Below are 20,014 nucleotides of genomic sequence, written 5' to 3'. Positions count from 1 at the left end.
CCAGATTGCTCCCCGAACAAGTCCTTTCCTAAGAATATAGGCTGATGGTAAACAGACGCCGAACTACAGGCTGCAACTCCTTGGAGAGGCTACTAAAAAGCAATAAGTAACTCTGGAGAGCAATGGACACCAAGGTGTTCCACAGATGGAGCGAAAGGAGAGAAAGTATTTAAAAATGAGCCGAAGGCGGCTACTGCTCACCAACCAAAAGCTGGGATTTTCATTGACTTACATATACCTAGGATTTTTCCCCCAAATTCCATTTTTCAAAAGGTCCCTGGGATATAACATTTAAAGACAGTTCTCGACTATCCTTAGTCCAAAATTTATGTGGCTAAGCAAGACAGTCATTAAGGAGCTTTGCCCCAATTTTATGACTTTTCTTGTTACACCTGTTCAGCGGATCGCTACAGGCGGTTGTTAAATGAAATTCCCCATGGACTTCACTGGTCACAAGGCCACAAAAGAGGATCACGTGACCCCAGGGCATTGCAACCATCATAAGTATGAGTCAGTTGCCGAGGCTCTGAATTTTGATCGCATGACCATGGGGATGCTGCAACGGTACCTGTAAAAAAACACCCATACGTCCCTTTTTTTCACTGCCATCGGTCACTAAATGAATCGCTGTAAGACGAGGACTACCAATGAAGTTGATGCGCCATTGGAGGGCACTGAAAAGATGGACTGGATCCCATGAGATCTAGAGCTTTACGTCTGCAGGTTTTTCATTTTCTCCGTGGATCCGGGCTGGGAAACGATGGCCCTCTTTAGGACTTGCAGACTTCAACTCCCAGAATTCCTGAGCCAGCCGGCTCAGGAATTCTGGGAGTTGAAGTCCGCCAGTCCTAAAAAGGGCTGTCGTCTCCCCCATCTCTGCAGTGGGCGATGGCGCAGGAGTAGGCGACCTTGGCTCTTTTGTGACTCCTGGACTTCAACTCCCAGAATTCCTGAGCCAGCCACCCTGAGGGGAAAGGGAGAGGCTTCCAAGCTGAGCCAGGCTGGCTCAGGAATTCTGGGAGTTGAAGTCCATGACTCGTGAGGGGGCCATAGTTTCCCCCATGCTGGCTTAGGAATTCTGGGAGTTGAAGTCCACGAGTCGTAAAAGAGCCCAGGTGATGAGAGTCAGGAGGGGAAGCCTCACCTGATGGCGACCTCCATCTTCACCGATGCATTGGGAGCAGATGTCTTCGTGCACGCAGGTGCCATCCAGGACGACCTCTCCCGGTGGGCAGAAGCAGCCCTCGGTGGCATAGTCCGTGCAGATTTGCATGTTGGTCCCGTTCTCACAGTGCTTTGTGCACCCTTTCTGGCAGGGCTGGTAGACCAGAGAGGTTGGGCAGGGCATGGCTGCAGAGGTCAAACACACAAAGAAAGTCACACAAAGTCCCTTGGGACCGGCCCTGGCAGGCTGTAAATCAGTCAGAAAGGGATCAAGGTAAAAAAGGTGCTAAAAATAAACAACCTCTAATCTACGCCGGATGCTTGAAGAGGCTGGGAGGAAGCAGGAGAAGAAGAAAAAAACATCTAATTTGGCTAAGTACAATTCTTGCCAACAGTAAGAAATGCCAAGAATGTCATTTCACATTTTGATCGTGAGGCTCTGCTGAGCAAATTCAAAATTGAAGCACAAAAGAAGGAGTATTTAAAGGAATAGAACAGAACAGAACAGAACAGAACAGAATAGAATGCTATTCTATATTCTATTCTACATTCTGTTCTGTTCTATTCTATTCTGTTCTATTCTCTATTCTCTATTCTATTCTATTCTATTCTGTTCTGTTCTGTTCTGTTCTGTCCTGTCCTATCCTATCCTATCCTATCCTATCCTATCCTATCCTATCCTATCCTATCCTATCCTATCCTATCCTATCCTAATCCTATCCTCTATTCTATTCCATTCCATTCCATTCCATTCCATTCCATTCCATTCCATTCTGTTCTGTTCTGTTCTGTTCTGTTCTATTTTTGATTTTTTTCCTCTATTCTATTCTATTCATTTTCTATTCTACTATATTCTGTTCTCAGAAGATTATCTAAAGAATCAACCAGTACCTAAATCCAAATTCAGAATTTTTATTTTTATTTTTATTTTTAAAAAGAATCAGTGCAGGTAATCCTTGATTTATGACCACAGTGGAGCCCAAAATTTATGTTGCTAAGCGAAACAGCTGTTAAGCGAGCTTTGCCCCCTTTTGCGACCATTCTCCTATATTAACAAATCTCAGCTGGAGCCTTCCATGCTGCAATGCTGGCTAAAGAATGCGTAATAACGCAGTGAATGCAGTTTTTCACCTGTTCGGCTTTTTAAACCCCTTTGCAAATCGGTGTGGAAGCCTTCCAAATGAAGGTGAGATTGGGGGGAAAAAATAACCAATTGGGAGGAAAAAAGATGCACTGGTTTCCCAACTTCCAGAATTATTTAGGCTGCATTGGTTTTTAAAAGCCAGAGAGAATTTCTCCAAGAAACTGGATACAAATTCAGGTTTGGGTTTGATTTTTTTTTTCCATTTAGCCTTGACATAAATTGCTTTTAAGTACCCATGGAAGGAAATGTTTCACATCGCTTTAAATCCCGGCGCTATTTTTTATTATCAGATTAGAGTGTGAACAATGGTTGGAATGACAGGGCCTAAATTGGATAGAGCGTTAACGGCTTAGGTTGGCAGATAGATTGGAATGAAGCTGGAAGGGACCCTAGAGGTCTTCTAGTCCAGCCCCTTGCTTAAGCAGGAGAAAAGGACCTGCTTTTTTATTTAACTTGCGATGACCCTGTAAGGAAATTAAAGGCAGTGCAAAAAAACAAACAAACAGAGGTGACCTTCTTATCGGAAGGAACGAAAAACTCACCGCAGAAATCTGGCGTCCTCCAGTCCACGCAAACCCCGTGTACTTTGCACAGGTGGGCGTAGGAGGCCACAATCTCGCACACTTCCTCCCCAAAGCAGTTGTTTTCTTCGCAGGTTGCGTAGAAGGTGTTGGGAGGGATGAGCTGATGGCACTCGTAAAACAGGTTGGAAAGCAGGACGCTGCAGCGGGCCGTTGCGTGCTCCACGCAAACCTCAGCCATTCTCTCCCTGCAAACCCTTCCTGGCTCCTGAATGGTCCAGTCCTGGATGAAGCCACTGATGTCCCGAGTGATGGAGTCATTCTTTAAGAGCAGGTCATTCCCACTGTTTTGGTCACACACACCTGAAGGAAAGAGGCCGGAAAGGGATTAAGGAACCACACCGGTCCTTCGTACGGAAAAAAGCGTCTTCTGCTCACAGGGACAGAGAAGAAACCCATCCAGACTGTTTGCTAAACTACCCAACCTGTTTAGCCTCTTCCCTGCACCGCTACGGATGATGATGATGATGATGATGATGATGATGATGATGATGATAATAATAATAATAATAATAATAATAATAATAATAATAATAATAATAATAATAATAATAATAATAATAATAATAATAATAATAATAATGGCTTTTTTTCTCATAGAACACTCAGAACGGAGTTCCGGCACCTTTTTTGGATGGAACCTTGTAGGGTAGGCAAGCCAGGTTATATGACATGTGTGAGTTCCGGCATCTTTTTCTTTTACAAAAAAAGCACTGATAATAATCATAATCATAATCAGAAGAAGAAGAAGATGAAGAAGAAGAAGAAGAAGAAGAAGAAGAAGAAGAAGAAGAAGAAGAAGAAGAAGAAGAAGAAGAAGAAGAAGAAGAAGAAGTCAGTCTGAACATTGGGCTGACAGTGTAATAATAATGAGGAGGAGGAGGAGGAGGAGGAGGAGGAGGAGGAGGAGGAGGAGGAGGAGGAGGAGGAGGAAGAGGAGAAGGAGAAGGAGAAGGAGGAGGAGGAGGAGGAGGAGGAGGAGGAGGAGGAGAAGAAGACAAACCCAGTCTGAACATTGGGCTGACTGAGTTGTTATTGTTGTTATTGTTATTGTTGTTGTTGTTGTTGTTGTTGTTGTTGTTGTTATTATTATTATTATTATTATTATTATTATTATTATTATTATTATTATTAAACTTCTGGTGGCAAGCTGTTCCACTAGTTAATTGTTCTAACTGTCAGGAAAGTCCTCCTTAGTTCCAGGTTGCTTCTCTCCTTGGTTAGTTTCCATTCGTTGATTCTTGTCTGGCCTTCAGGTGTTTTGGAGAACTTGACTACCTCTTCTTTGGGGCAGCCCCTGAGAGATTGGAAGACTGCTATCATGTCACCCCTGGTCCTTCTCTTCATTAGACTAGACACACCCAATTCCAGCAACCATTCCTTGTATGTTTTAGCCTCCAGTCCCCTAATCATCTTTGTTGCTTTTCTCTGCCCTCTTTCTTTCCAGAGTCTCAACGTCTTGTGGCGACCAAAACTAGACACAATATTCCAAGTGTGGTCTTACCAAAGCATTATAGAGACAGAATGCATTTAACAGAGATCCTTTACGTCAAGATTTACTATAGAGATATTAGTGTTCAAGACGCCTGGGTAATCGCTAAAAAAATCTGAAACGGCACTTCAGGAGTGAATGTTCTAACGTACCACACAGTCCATACATCTTGGAGGCAAAGCTCTTTGGGCTAAGCTGTAACGTGAACTCATTGTTGCTTGGTGTGAAGGCCAGGGTGTGGTTCTGGTGCAAAAACCTGACTTCGTGCATTATTGTCCCATAGATGTTGACTTCCACTTGACTATTGCTGAAGGGGGGAGTAACAGCCACGCCATTCACGCTCACCTGTGTTGAAAAGTGGGATAAAGAAGAGTTAAGCCACAGAAATCAAACACAGCAACTGTTCTGTACCAGCCTGCTACCGGCCCTGCAGCAAAAGCAGGGACGACCCCTTTACAAACGGCAAGAGGCTGGAATAAAGCCTGCCAAATTTATTCACATAAAACAGAGCAAGACAAGACACCAACCATAAAACACGAGCTAAGAAGCAGGAACAATCCAAGCGGTTGCCTTCAGCAAACCAGCCCTCCCACACATTCCCCTTAAATACAGTTCAGGGCGTGGCCTCTCTGTGCCTCCTTCCGAGGTGCCCCATTGCCTCCCTCTGTTTACTCCTGACTGACTGCCTCCTGCGTCGGGCGTCCTTGAACAGGGCCAGCGGTGGGTCATCTTCATCCACGCTGTCAGGCTCACACAGCTGGGTCTTCATCGTGACCAGGTGGGAGGGGCCTGGCTGGGGGCTCTCATCAGCAAGATCTTCAACCCCCTCAGCAAGGTCTTCAACACCCCCCTCCTCCTCTGAGTCGTCCGACCCAACTGCCGAACCCACAGGCTGACCCTGAATCACAACAGCAACCTGGAAGCAACAGGGATGTGAAGGGCAGCTAAATTCCACCATTGGGTTGAAAGCCAAGTACAGGAGCCCAAAATTTCTGTGGCTAAGTGAGGTCCAGTGAGTTTCGCCCCATTTTACAACCTTTCTTGTCACCGTTGTTAAGTGAATCACTGCAGTTATTAAATTAGGAATACGGTTGTTAAGTGGATCTGGCTTTCCCCATTCCCCCTTTGCTTCTCAAAAGGTCACAAAAGGGGACCGTGTGATCCCGGTACGCCGCAACTGTCATAAATAGGAACCAGTTGCCAAGCCACTGAATTTTGATCGCGTGACCCCAGGGGATGCTGCAATGATTGTTAAGTGTGAAAAGCGGTCAAAAGTCGCTTTTTTCCCCCCGTGCCGTTGTAACTTTGAATGGTCACTCAACCAACCGCTGTAAGTTGAGGACTACAAGAGCATGCCTGAATGGAAAGTGGGCAACAAAACTCGTTTCCCCAGCTAGCAAAAGGAGGGCAGGTGAGACAAGGCCCCAAAGAGGGGAAAAAAAATAAATCTTCTCTGGCATCGCTGTGGTGCCACGTTTGCAGCACACGAAACTTTTGGAGTGGCTACCGCTGTCTAGCACAACCCACCACAATTAAATGGCAATCTGTTCCGAATTACCCTGTTTTTGTCCTGGAATTTGGGTTGTGTCCAGTTCCAGAGCACAGCCTGACAGCCTATTCCTTTTTATACGGAAAGAGGTTCGCTCTTGGGCATAAAGAACGATCACGGCAAACTGTGGAGGGGGTCTTTTTAGGACAGGGGTCCCCAACCCCCGGTCTATGGACCGGTACCGGGCCATGGCATGCCAGCAACCAGGCCGCACAAACAAGCAAAGCCCCATCTGCGGGATGCAGGCAGCACACAAAACCACACACCTTCCAGTCCGTGGAAAAACGTCTCTAGTCCTTGGCGCCCAAAAGGTTAGGGACCTCTGTTTTGAATACGATCTCTCTTTGAATCAGTCTGTAGCTCTCTGAAGGAATGACAGCCCTTTAGTGGTCTAAAACAGAGGTCCCCAACCTTTTTGGTTTGGCGGCCTGGGAAGTGAGGCAGGCGCCCGCGGGCATATGCAAATGGGCCACGTGCGAGCGCATGTGCAAGCGGGGCAGTGTGAGTGCCACAAATGGGGCGGTGCTAGTGTGGTGAGATGTTTGGCACAGAGTGGAACTAGTCCTGTTGGGATGCTTGGTGTGGGGTGGCGCTAGCGCCAAGGGACGCTTGCAGCGGCGCTTGTGTGAGTGTGGGGGTGAGTGCACACACACACACACACACACACACACACACACACACACACATCCACTGGCCATCCCTTCACGCAGCCCATTGGCCAAGAGGTCACGGCCCACAGATTGGGGACCCCTGGTCTAAAAGGAAGCAGCTGAAGAATTTGGGAGAGCCCTGTTCACCTGAACGTCTTATGTATCAAAAATAAATCTTGTCTTTCTAATCTCACGAACACTGATGGGACACTGGGAGCTCACGAAATGCAGATTGGAAACATGGACAGACATTCAAGCCAGGCATGCTGGTTTGTCGAGCGGGATCCTCAGTACCAACATGGTGACTATTTCCTTTCACTTCACTGACTTCAATTCACGTGTATTATTATTTTCTTTCTATCCTACCTTTGTTATTTTGATAAATAACTCAAGGCAGTGAATATACCTAATACTCGATGTCCATGGGGTCCTCCAGGCCATGGTTATCCCAAAGATGCTTTTTTTCAGGAGGCAACTGGACTTTCTTTGTTTTTCCTTGAAGACATGTCGCTTCTCATCCAAGAAGCTTCTTCAGCTCTGACTGGATGGTGGGGGAATGGGAGGATTTATATTCCTAGTGGACAGCTGGTCATTTGCACCACTCAGGTGACCCTGAGGACACAGGTAAACCTCCAAGTGGCCTCAACAACTCTCTAAAAGAAGGCAAATAACCAGATCTCTGCAAGGAGTATAAATTCTTCCACTCCCCACCATCCAGTCAGAGCCGAAGAAGCTTCTTGGAGGAGAAGCGAAGAGTCTTCAAAGAAAAACAAAGAAAGTCAAGTTGACTCTTGAAAAAGCACCTTTGGGCTACCTAGTACTCCTTCCTCCTTCTACTTTCCCCACAACAAAAACCTTCAGAGAGTGACTGGCTCCCAATCACCCAGTTGGCTTTTTCAGGTGGGACTAGAACTCACCGCCCCCTGGTTTCTAGCGTGCTATCCGTCACCACGCCGAGCATCAAACCGGTTCTCCATTTATTTTGTCTTGAAATGAAATCCGCTGGGCATTTTAGCAACCCATTATTGGCTGAATCGCCTCTCATTGGCCTCTTCGAATTAAATCAAAATGCAAGGGAGCCCCTCCCCCTTTCTCTCCCACCCGTCTCTTACCGTCATGTTGTTATAGAGCTGCAGAGAGAAGCCCTGATAGGTGACCTCAATGGCATTCATGCAGTTGACTTTGGGGGCCGAGCTGCAAGCTCCGTTGTGAAGTGTCACTTCAATGTCCTCCTCTTTGTCTTCAAACAAGGTGTAGGAACAGTTGCCCGTCAGCTTAAAATCCAGCCCATCGAAGGTGACAATGTGTCTGGTTGAACTTCCCATGCAGGTACCTACAAAGAGGAAGTTAAAAGGGGACCTTCAGAGGACCCTACTCATTTGTTACATACTCCTCTTCTTTTGCTCACACTTGTAAGACAACAGGGTAATTTCAGCAATAACAACAACAAAACTACTACTACTACTATTACTACTGCTACTACTACTACTACTACTACTAATAATAATAATAATAATAAGAAGAAGAAGAAGAAGAAGAAGAAGAAGAAGAAGAAGAAAAGGAAGAAGAAGAAGAAAAAGAAGTAGTAGTAGTAGTAGTAGTAGTAGTAGTTGGAAGGGAACTTGGAGGTCTTCTAGTCCAACCCCCTGCTCAGGTAGGAAACCCTCCACCATTTCAGACAAATGGTTGTCCAGTCTCTTCTTAGAAACTTCCAGTGTTGGAGCATTCACAGCTTCTGGAAGCAGGTTGTTCCACTGGTTAATTGTTCTAATTGTCAGGAAATGCCTCCTTAGTTCTAGGTTGCTTCTCTCCTTGATGAGTTTCCATCCGTTGCTTCTTGTCCTGCCTTCGGGCGCTTCGGAGAATAGCTTGACTCCCTCTTCTTTGGGGCAGCCCCTGAGATACTGGAAGACTGCCATCATGTCCCCCCTCGTCCTTCCCTTCATTAAACTAGACATACCCAATTCCAGCAACCGTTCCTTATATGTTTTAGCCTCCAGTCCCATAGTCATCTTTGTTGCTCTTCTCTGCACTCTTTCTAGAGTCTCAACATCTTTTTCACACAGTGGCGACCAAAACTGGATGCCGTATTCCAAGTGTGGCCTTACCAAGGCCTTGTAAAGTAGTATTAACACTTCACGTGATCTCGATTCTGTCCCTCTGTTGTTGACACCTAAGACTGCATTGGCTTTTTGGGGGGCAGCTGCAGGACACATTTTGGGGGGCTTGACGGGTTGATGTTTTCTCCAGTCAAAATTCCTGCTTTGAACATTTCACCCTAGAAACACGTAGTCAGTTGCTGGTTGACTACACGTGATTATCTTCCAGCTGAACCAGCACCTTGCCGTCAAGCATGGAAGCAGAAAATCTTTGACCCGATAGCATCTAAGCTTCACCTCTCTAACCACCGTCCATGTGGCTGGATGGGTGAAATATATCATTTCACCACTTGTCTGAAAGGATAGGTCTCCAGCTTGAGCAGGGGGGTGGACTGGAAGACCTCTCAGGTCCCTTCCAGCTCTATTCTATTCTGATTCTGACTTAAGAGATCAGCAAGCTGCGCTGGGCCACCGCTTGCCAACTGCTGCTCCACTCCATTCGTCTCTCTGCAGGATTCTGTTGTAGTATTGACTGAAATGTGGGGATATCTTTTAATGTCGGTAGCCTCAAATGGTGGCTTCTCACAACCTTCTCTGCATTTCACTGGGAAGATGGCCCTTCCACTGGGAAGCAAACCTGGCAGAGGAAAGACTATTTATCCAAATGTAGCCGGCCGCGAGCTTTAGGGGAAAAAAAACACATCTGCCCTCAGTGAGTGAATATGTCTTCAATTAAGCCTTTGCTTTCTGCTATTTCTCTTCACGAAAGTTGCCCACGAAACACACCCTTGCAGGCAGAAAATAATTTACTTTCAGAGAAGGAGCCTTAAAGCCAACTTGGATTCCCTTAAATTGAGAAATGAAATGCCCCATTTGGCTCAACCAAACAGTGTAAAATTTTTTCACCCAGGGCTGAACGACGTCTCGAGAGCTCTCCTATTGCACCCCTTCCTACATCCACCACACCGCCGAAGGCAAATTCAATCTAAGCAAAGTTTAAATGTAAAAAACAAACAAACTCAACCACAGAGTCTGAAAACTTCTAACACGCACATTTGCAGACCCGAGCATATGTAAGGAAATCTATAACAGAAATACAGATCTGGTGACCAAACCTCAGCGGTGTTTGGTTGTATCTTCTATCCTTGACAGCTTGCAAAAAAAAACTTCCTATAACCTTGAAAGCAACTTGTTTATACAACTTTTGTCTTGCTTCTGTGTCAATTAATACAGAGGCCCCCAACCTTTGGGGCACCAGGGACCACCAGTTCTGTGGAGAGAGGTTTTTCCACGTACCGGAGAGTGTGTGGTTTTGTGTGCTGCCTGCCTCCCACGGATGGGGCTTTCCTTGTTTGTGCGGACTGGTTGTTGGCATGCCGCAGCCCGGTATCGGTCCATGGACCGGAATGAATACGAATCACATCCTTGGCAGTAAATCCCTTGATTGTGAAGCCTGTGTGTCAAGTACTGTTGCTCCGGGTGGCAGTTTTGTCACATAATTCTTTGCTTTCCTGTATTCCATCCTGCACTCCACGTGGTGGCCAGAAGGCACTCTATATTTGTCCCCTTGTACTAATTCACAAACTCTGCCTTTGCCTATAAAGAGCAGATGTTGCTGAAACTTGCAGTCCTGTTCTCTAACTGGAGAAATCCATCTGTTGAGGCAGCAGGATCCCAGAACATAGTGGCAGATCCCCAGGCAAAAACCTTGAAGACCTTTCAACGTGTGGAACGATTTGTGGAATCCTGAGGTTCTCCCACAGCAGAATGAAAATCTGAAGAGGTTCGATCAGGTGTGAAAAAGCAGGACCCCAGGGGAAGGGTCCATTAAAATTAATTTATTGCCAAGCAGCCTGTGCACAACTATCTCCTCAACTAATGGTTAGCGGACGCTGAGCTTGTCGATGCAGTTTGGCGGGTCGAATCCCAAGTGCCGCGTAACAGAGTTGAGCACCTCTTACTCGTCCCAGCTCCTGCCAACCTAGCAGTTCGAAAGCACATAAAAATGCAAGTAGAAAAATAGGGACCACTACGGTGGGAAGGTAACAGCGTTCCGTGCGCCTTTGGCGTCTAGTCACGCCGGCCACATGACCACGGAGACGTCCTCGGACAAGCGCTGGCTCTTCGGCTTTGAAACGGAGATGAGCACCGGCCCCTAGAGTCGGAAACGACTAGCACGCATGTGCGGGGGAACCTTTACCTTTACCTTTAGAGTTAGATAAGAGTCAACCGCACTCAAGAGGAGCTGGACTGAGTTTGCTTGTGACTGCATAGAGATTCTAGACTGATACCTCTTTTAACTCTCCCTAGTTATTCCCTACAGGTTCTGGGTCAGTGATGTCTCCAAAGCATGCTAGGGGCTGTGACACATGGGCGATGAAGTTCAGAAATATGCCAGAACATTATGTGGCTGTTTGCAGTGAGTGTCGGATCCAAATACACAAGGAAGATGACGTTAAAAAAAATCCTGCATTCCGTTGCCTCTTTTTCATAAATAATAATAATAATAATAATAATAATAATAATAATAATAATAATAATAATAATAATAATAATAATAATAATTTTATTTGTATACCGCCCTTCTCCCGAAGGACTCAGGACATGAGCTTCCTGCCTCTCCTTTCCTTCGCCCCAAACCATACTGACAGATTATCCCTCCATTTTGAGTTGGTGGTGACAACTACTCACAAGGACACACCCAACGGCAGCTGCACGTTTCCTCCACTTTAACAGCTGGGAAATTGTTGTGACATGTTGGCTTGGCCGTCTTCTCACAAAGATGCCGGTGGCTTTCCAGCTCTGTGTGGCCACCTGGTAAGCACTTCACACTGTAGCATGGATCCAGCAACTGCCACTTGTCACCAGGCTGCACAAAAGGACACACACTCAAGTTAAAAGAGGAGTTCAGTGGGCACCAAACTGTGATTTATAATCTAAAAGCAGGGGTATCCGACCTTGGTGACTTGAAGGTCTGTGGACTTCAACTCCAAGAATTCCTTAGGTAGCCATGCATGCTGGCTGGGGAATTCTGGGAATTGAAGTCCACCAGTCTTCAGGTTGCCAAGGCTGGACACCTCTCATCTGAACATACATGGGAGAAGACATTAATCAAAGCCAGTAACAAAATGCAGTGTATTTTGCCTGGAAAAGATTAATGGTGTAGAATTGCTTTTCTCAAATTTGGGTGCTTTCCTAATGTCTAGACCAGGGGTAGGCAACCTCGGCTCTTTTATGACTCATGGACTTCAACTCCCAGAATTCCTGAGCCAGGGGTAGACAACCTCGGCTCTTTTATGACTCATGGACTTCAACTCCCAGAACTCCTGACCCAGCCAAGCTGGCTCAGGAATTCTGGGAGTTGAAGTCCATGAGTCATAAAAGAGCCGAGGTTGCCTACCCCTGCTCTAGACTTTCGTTCCCAGCCAGCATGGCTATTGCTGAGAGTTCTAGCAATCTATGCAACTGGAAAAGTTCCAAATTGGGGGAAATTGGTATTCTGGACCTAAATCAGATCACTCCTTCTCCCTGGAATCCATAGGATTTGATTATTGACTTTGATTCATTACATGCTAGATTCCAAAACAATGACCGTGTGGAATCAGTTTGATGGGCGAGAACAATGCTCAGTGTTACACTGGTTAGCATACCTTCCATATATTTTTAAAAAGTAATGATATAAAAAAACTTTTCTCAATGCTGGAAAAGAAAAACTGACGTTAGCCTTCAGGAACAGAAAGCTATTTAAGTGCTTCTAGCAGAAAATCTTGAGCTACACCAGAAGGAAACACTGCTGATCCAGATTAATAATAATAATAATAATAATAATAATAATAATAATAATAATAATAATAATAATAATAATAATAATAATAATAATAATAATAATAATAATAATGATGATGATGATGATGATGATGATGATGATAATGATGATGATGATGATGATGATGATGATGATGATAAAGTTGGAAAGGGACCTTGGAGGTCATCTAGTCCAACCCACTGCTCAGGCAGGAAACCCTTTACCATTTCAGAAAAATGGCTGTCCGGTCTCTTCTTAAAAACTCCCAGTGTTAGAACGTCCACAACCTCTGGGGGCAGGTTGTTCCACTGGTTAATTGTTCTAACTGTCAGGAAGTTTCTCCTTAGTTCCAGGTTGCTTCTCTCCTTGATTAGTTTCCATCCGTTGCTTCTTGTCCTGCTTTCAGGTGCTTTGGAGAATAGCTTGACTGCCTCTGCTTTGGGGCAGCCCCTCAAATACTGGAAGACTTGCTATCCTGTCACCCCTAGTCCTTCTCTTCATTAAACTGGACATACCCCAATTCCAGCAACCGTTCCTTATATGTTTTAGCCTCCAGTCCCTTAATCATCTTTGTTGCTCTTCTCTGCACTCTTTTTAGAATCTCAACATCTTTTTTACATCATGGTGACCAAAACTGGATGCCGTATTCCAAGTGTGGCTTTACCAAGGCATTGTAAAGCGGTATTAATATTTCACGTGATCTTGATTCTATTCCTCTGTTAATGCAGCCTAGCACTGTGTTGGCTTTTTTGGCAGCTGCAGCACACGGCTGGCTCATATCTAAGTGATGGTCCACTAGGACTCCGAGATCCCCCTCACAGTTGCTACTATTGAGCAAGGTACCCCCTACTATACCTGTGCATTTGGTTTTTCTTGCCTAAGTGTAGAACCTGACTTTTTTCCCCATTAACCGTTCAAAGTTATGGCACTGCTAAAAAAAGTGACTCATGAAGAGTCCTCACACTTAATGACCATCCCTACAGTCACATGATCAAAATTTAGGCAACCAGCATGTATGTCCCAGGTCATGTGATTTCCCAGCCAACTTCTGACAAGCCAAGTCAATGGAAGGAAAGAGGATTTGCTTAGCAACCATGTGTTTTGCTTAACGACTGCAGCCAAAAGGCTGCAAAACCAGCCGCAGGCCACTTAACAACCGCAATCCTGAGTGATGGAAGTTCAAGTCCCAGTTAGGATCATAAGTTAAGGATGACCTACAAAGAGGACGTTTCTTCCCAGTCAAACAAGTTGTTGTGTTTTTTTTTGCAAGATCTTGTGAAGTCAGACATTCCTTGGAAGACTCGTGACGGACATGTTCCTTCCCAGCGGTGATTCTTCAGAGGGTGGAGATCTGTTTTATCCCATCTGCTCAGTCCAAAATAGGGCAACCACGATGCTAATACTGAAACAGATTCTACGTCCCTTGGACAAAACTGAATTCCCATCCGTCACGTCCTCTTGAGGAAATACTTTTTCAACATGGTAGAATCTGGATGCGTCTTCATGGATCGCTGCCTCGCCATGAAGGGGTTTGCACTGTTCAATGATGCTAGGAGCCAGGCCAGGCAGGACCACTCAAGATGGACAGGTCATAGTGGAAAGTTCAGACAAAAGCTGGCCCACTGGAGAAGGAAATGGCAAACCACTCCAGTACGCTTAACCAAGAAAGCTCTATGAACAATATCCAAAGGCTTAATCTTGGAACACAAGGAAGGCAGAGTACCGAAGAATGGATGCTTTCCAATGGTAGCATTGGAGAAAACTGTTGGAAAACCACGTCAGTCAGCCCTAGAGGAAACCAACCCTGGCTGTTCTTTGGAAGGGCAAATACTGAAGCTCAAATACTTTGGCTACCTTGTGAGAAGAGAGGACTCAATGGAACAGGCCTCGGTGCTGGGAAAGAGGGAAGGCCGAAAGAGAAGGGAACAGCACAGGATGAGACGGTCATCGAAACAGTGAACATGGATTTTGGCAACCTCTGGGAGACAGTGAAGGCAGGGGGGAGGGAGGGTGGCTGGCATGGTAGGATCCATGGAGCTGCAAAGAGTCAGAGGGACTTAGCAACTGAACAACAAGAATGGAATAGAATAGAATAGAATAGAATAGAATAGAATAGAATAGAATAGAATAGAATAGAATAGAATAGAATAGAATAGAATAGAATAGAATAGAATAGAATAGAATAGAATAGAATAGAATAGAATAGAATAGAATAGAATAGAATAGAATAGAATAGAATAGAATAGAATTAGAATAGAATAGAATAGAATAGAATAGAATAGAATAGAATAGAATAGAAGCCGGAAGGGACCTTGGAGGTCTTCTAGTCCAGCCCCCCGCTCAAGCAGGAGAACCTATACCATTTCAGACAAGTGGTTGTCCAGTCTCTTTTTAAAAACCTCCAGTGATGGAGCACCCACGATTTCTGGTGGCAAGCTGTTCCACTGGTTGATTTTACCTCACTGTCAGGAAGTTTCTCCTTAATTCCAGGTTGCTTCTCTCCTTGATCAGCTTCCAACCATTGTTTCTTGCCTTGCCTTCTGGTGCTTTGGAGAATAACGTGACCCCCTCCTCCTTGTGGCAGCCCCTCAGATACTGGAATACTGCTATCATGTCTCCCCTATTTCATCTTTTCTTTATACTAGCCAAACCCAAGTCCTGCAGCCGTTCTTCGTGTGTTTTAGTCTCCAGGCCTTGGATCCTCTTAGTTGCTCTTCTCTGAACTTTTCCCAAGATCTCAACATCTTTTTTGTAGTATGGTGACCAAAATTGGTTGCAGTATTCCAGGTGTGGCCTCACTAGGGCTTTATAAAGCGAATCTTCATGCAGTCAAGTGCAGAATAAGAATCCCCTCACTGCCCACCCAAACATCCTGAAGAAAATCATAATGGTGCATTTTTCAGTAATAAAAAAAGGCTCGGCTGCTCTTGGCAGAGATGGAGGAATTTAGTTCCACGAATCCCTGCTGGAAATAGAGGAACGAAAGAGGTTCACGCATGAGCTTGGCAGAAGAGGTTCTGGCTTGCTTTCGTTAGCGCACGCTCTGTTTATGAGATGCCAAGTCATTTAAGCTCTTTATAGGGGAAAATGGGCAAATTTGTCTAGGAAAAAAGCAATGAGAAAACGTCTCGAATGAGCCAAGGACTCCAGAAGCCAAGAAAATGAGCAGCGTTTGATCTAAGGCAAGTCTTCCCCCTACAGACAGAAAGTCACCAACACAGTCATCACCTCCGACTTCTTCACGTCGCAAAGGACTGAGGCAGGCGACCCCGCCGGAATGCAGGATAGTTGAGGCATCTTCAGCCTCAGAAGTATCTGGCCCTTGATTTCAACTAGACAATCAACCAGCCCCAAAGAGAAGATGACTCCGGCTCTTCTCCTCCACCAGTAATCAGCTCTCAGATCAGCATAGATTATCTCCGAGGTCACCTTCAGACCAAGACCCCAATCAAGACATTGCCAAAGAGCCATTAGTAAGTAGCCCAACCAAAGAATCCCTAAGACCCCCACCCACCCACTCAGACAGGCAAGAGCCCAGAATATCAACCAATAGCAAACAGCACTCCTTACTGGCACTGAAGATGTTACCTGGTTGGGTCATGAAATGTCTGCAAGAAAACAAGCTCAGAGAGCACCAAGGATCCCACAGTCCTCCTCCTCCTCCTCCATCATTCCACAAACCCTACTCCCTTCTAGCACTGATGATTTTACCTAGTTTAGGTAATGAAACGTCTGCAAGAAAACAAGCAAGCTCAGAGAGCATCAAGGACCCCACAGTCTTCCTCCTCCATCATTCCACAAACCCTACTCCTTTCTAGCACTGATGATGTTACCTAACCTGTATAATGAAATGTCTGCAAGAAAACTACCAAATCAGACAGCGCCAAGGATCCCATCCTCCTCCTCCTCCTCCTCCTCCTCCTCCTCCTCCTCCTCTTCATTCCACAAGCCCTACTCCCTTCTAGCACTGATGATGTTACCTAGTTTGGGTCATGAAACGTCTGCAAGAAAACCGCCAAGCTCAGAAGGCCCCACAGTTTTTTCCTCCTCCTCCCCCTCCTCCTCCTCCCTTCTAGCACTGATGATGTTACCTAGTTTGGGTCTGCAAGAAAACCAGGAGGCTCAGAGAGCACCAAGGACCCTCACCTTGATTTCCCGCCCAAGCCAGTCACCTCCAACTCTGTGAATGGGCCACCCATAACAGCCAACACATCTAAAACTCACAGGACATACGAATGATATACTTACTGCTCGGATATTCCCCTCTTCATCTATACACTCCTGGGCAGACTCTGAAAAGCAAGTCATCAAAAGACATTTGCAAGGCATAATCATAAAATCTGAGATAAAAATCACACCGAAACAGGGGTAGAGGTAAGTCCTCGGTTTATGACTACAGTGGGGCCCCAAATTTATGTTGCTAGGCAAAATCTTTGTTAAGTGAATTTTGCCCCATTTGATGACCTTTCTTGATTCTCTCCTTGATGAGTTTCCATCCATTATTTCTTGTCCTGCCTTCAGGTGCCTTGGACAATACTGTAGGTTGACACCCCCCCCCCCTTCTCTCTTCTTTGGGGCAGCCCCTGAACTGCTCTTTGGGTGATCTTTTTTTAAAAACATATATTCATATTCAGAAGCCGGTCTCTTATTTGTGAGGATAGTGTTTGCTTCCAATATAAAGAGGATAATTTTCCACCTCCGCAAATAATTACGGTACGATTACTAAGACTTAATATATTCCTTTAACGGCTTTGTCATCTTTTAAACCTGTGTCGACATTCCCATTGAACAATTAATTAATGAACTGAGAATTCCTAGCTGGGTCACAGTTTTTGATTTCTTTTAATAAGATTCCATCAGCATTATTTTCTGCACGGGGATAATTTTAAGCAGGATATTGTGAAGTGCTAATTTGCTCAAAGACATTTGCTGTTGTCTCAAGAAAGAGAACGGGACTTCCGTTGGAAACAGCGTAAGAAACCAAAGATACAACAGCTTTACTTTTAAAAAAAAAGTCTTAACATATGTGCGCTTATCTAGAATGTGGTGTGATAGGAGGCTTACCTGTACAAAGTTTCTTCATAAATTCAACACCCAACGTGACCATTGTAGAAAGATCTTCAAAATGTTGCAATTCGATGATCTTGTCTTTAGCAGATGGCCCCACTAAAGATTTCAATTGCTCCACATTATATTTGCTGCCAACGCCGATGGGAAGCAGTGCAACTCCTGCGAAAAGCAGTACAGATTGAAATCCTCCTTAATCCAGTTTGAACTTCAATACAAGGGTTAAAAAATGGTTTGGTTAAAAATCAGCCTTTGCATAATAATAATAATAATTTCCATTCTCTGGAAAAATCATGGCAAAGTATACTCACAGAATATTGGGGGGGGGGGGAACCACACCACTTTACTGTAAAAGTCTTATTCTCATTTTACAATGAATCAATGTCATTAAAATAATCCTAAATTGATATCTAAACCAGTGTGGGTTGAACATATGCCTGAAAAGCTTTGCACAATCAAGAGCTGAGTTCTACTGCAAATGCTTCCCCCCCCCCACCTCCTTGGTGAGGCTCTGTGTAACAATAATAATTAGGTCAATCAAGAATTCAGCCTCAGCAAAAAAGCCGACACCACCGCTTTAAAATGGAAACAGGCTGTAGTTTTTGTAAGAAGCTGAATTAGCCCTAAAATGCTTCATGTTGCTCCCACTTTAATGTTCTACCCAAGTGCAAAGAATCAAGTGAGGAAAACCATATAATTTGACATCCATGCCTATTATCTGATTAGGCACTTGTCCGTTTTATGTCTTCAGCTGCTCTCAGAAGCTACATTTATCATATCACACGGATAACATAATTTCACAATTTATTAGAATAGAATAGAATAGAATAGAATAGAATAGAATAGAATAGAATAGAATAGAATAGAATAGAATAGAATAGAATAGAATAGAAAATATGGAATAGAATAGAATAGAATAGAATAGAATAGAATAGAATAGAATAGAATAGAATAGAATAGAATAGAATAGAATAGAATAGAATAGAATAGAATAGAATAGAATAGAAAATATGGAATAGAATAGAATAGAATAGAATAGAATAGAATAGAATAGAATAGAATAGAATAGAATAGAATAGAATAGAATAGAATAGAATAGAATAGAATAGAATAGAATAGAATAGAATAGAATAGAATAAAAAATATGGAATAGAAAATATGGAATAGAATAGAATAGAATAGAATAGAATAGAATAGAATAGAATAGAATAGAATAGAATAGAATAGAATAGAATAGAATAGAAAATATGGAATAGAACAGAATAGAAAATAGAATAGAATAGAATAGAATAGAATAGAATAGAATAGAATAGAATAGAATAGAATAGAATAGAATAGAATAGAATAGAATAGAATAGAATAGAATAGAATAGAATAGAATAGAATAGAGGAATGAAGAATAGAACAAAACAGAACAGAACAGAATAGAATAGAGTAGAATAGAATAGAGAATAGAATAGAAAATGGAGAATAGAATAGAATAGAATAGAATAGAATAGAATAGAATAGAATAGAATAGAATAGAATAGAATAGAATAGAATAGAATAGAATAGAATAGAATAGAATAGAATAGAATACAGTAGAGTAGAGTAGAGTAGAGTAGAGTAGAGTAGAGTAGAGTAGAGTAGAGTAGAGTAGAGTAGAGTAGAGTAGAATAGAATATAGGAATGAAGAACAGAACAGAACAGAACAGAACAGAACAGAACAGAATAGAATAGAAAATATGGAATGGAATGGAATAGAACAATGGAGTTGGAAGGGACCTTGGAGGTCTTCTAGTCCAACCCCCTGCTTAGGCAGGAAACCCTAGACCATTTCAGACAAATTCCACCCTTAAAAGCAAACTGGCTTATGGACCAATGCAGGATTCCCAAGATGCCACCAACTCTGGATCCATGTTTGTTCAGCCAATAGTCATAGCCACATTTATTTTGAACAGAGCTTGTTTTTTTCATGTCTGCAACTAGACAAAGATTATGTAACTCCCCAGCTTGTCAGCAAGAGCGTTGAACGGGATTACTATCAAGGGAAATAATCAGCTTTTCCTTTTTCAGTCGGCTTAAAAAACTTCCGACTACCTTTAACAACACAACCTGAAGTGGTAATCCTATCTGAAGATTTATACTGGTAGTGACGAGTAGATGCTGAGGTCATGGCTGGGCTACATGTTACACTACCGCCACATGTAAATTATGCACGGTGACCTTGTCTCTCCTGCATGGCAACTGCAGAGGTCTGGATTTTGTGCAACATTACCCAGGAGAAAAGAATCAGTTTTTCTTTCACCTGCAACCATCTACCTCTCTATATTCCCCAAAGGAATTCAGTGTGGCTTAACAGCTGTAGGCTGTCTTACTGGATGCAGTGTGCAGAACACCACTGTAATACTTCAGCAGAAAAAGAACAGGGGTGCTTCACATCCCACAAGCTGGAGGTCCGTTTCCAAAATATAGAAGAGTAGA

General features: G+C 43.9%; 1 protein-coding gene across 1 annotated transcript in view; it reads right to left on the bottom strand.

Annotated features, from left to right (window-relative positions):
- The window catches only part of VWF (von Willebrand factor), a 141,675-nt gene that overhangs the window by 34,963 nt on the left and 86,698 nt on the right, over positions 1-20,014 (bottom strand). The window contains exons 31-37 of the mRNA XM_081331929.1: positions 17,549-17,713; positions 16,733-16,776; positions 11,371-11,548; positions 7,693-7,913; positions 4,534-4,726; positions 2,851-3,192; positions 1,145-1,350 (exon numbers count right to left, since the gene is read on the bottom strand). Of these exons, the coding sequence (XP_081188055.1) occupies positions 1,145-1,350; positions 2,851-3,192; positions 4,534-4,726; positions 7,693-7,913; positions 11,371-11,548; positions 16,733-16,776; positions 17,549-17,713 (1,349 nt within the window). The remainder of the gene's footprint in view (positions 1-1,144; positions 1,351-2,850; positions 3,193-4,533; positions 4,727-7,692; positions 7,914-11,370; positions 11,549-16,732; positions 16,777-17,548; positions 17,714-20,014) is intronic.

This window comes from Vipera berus, assembly GCF_964194415.1.
Source record: "Vipera berus genome assembly, chromosome: 6".
In the NCBI taxonomy this organism is placed as follows: Eukaryota; Metazoa; Chordata; class Lepidosauria; order Squamata; family Viperidae; genus Vipera; species Vipera berus.
The sequence above is the reverse complement of the archived record's forward strand: the minus strand, read 5'-3'. Positions and strand labels throughout refer to the sequence as shown.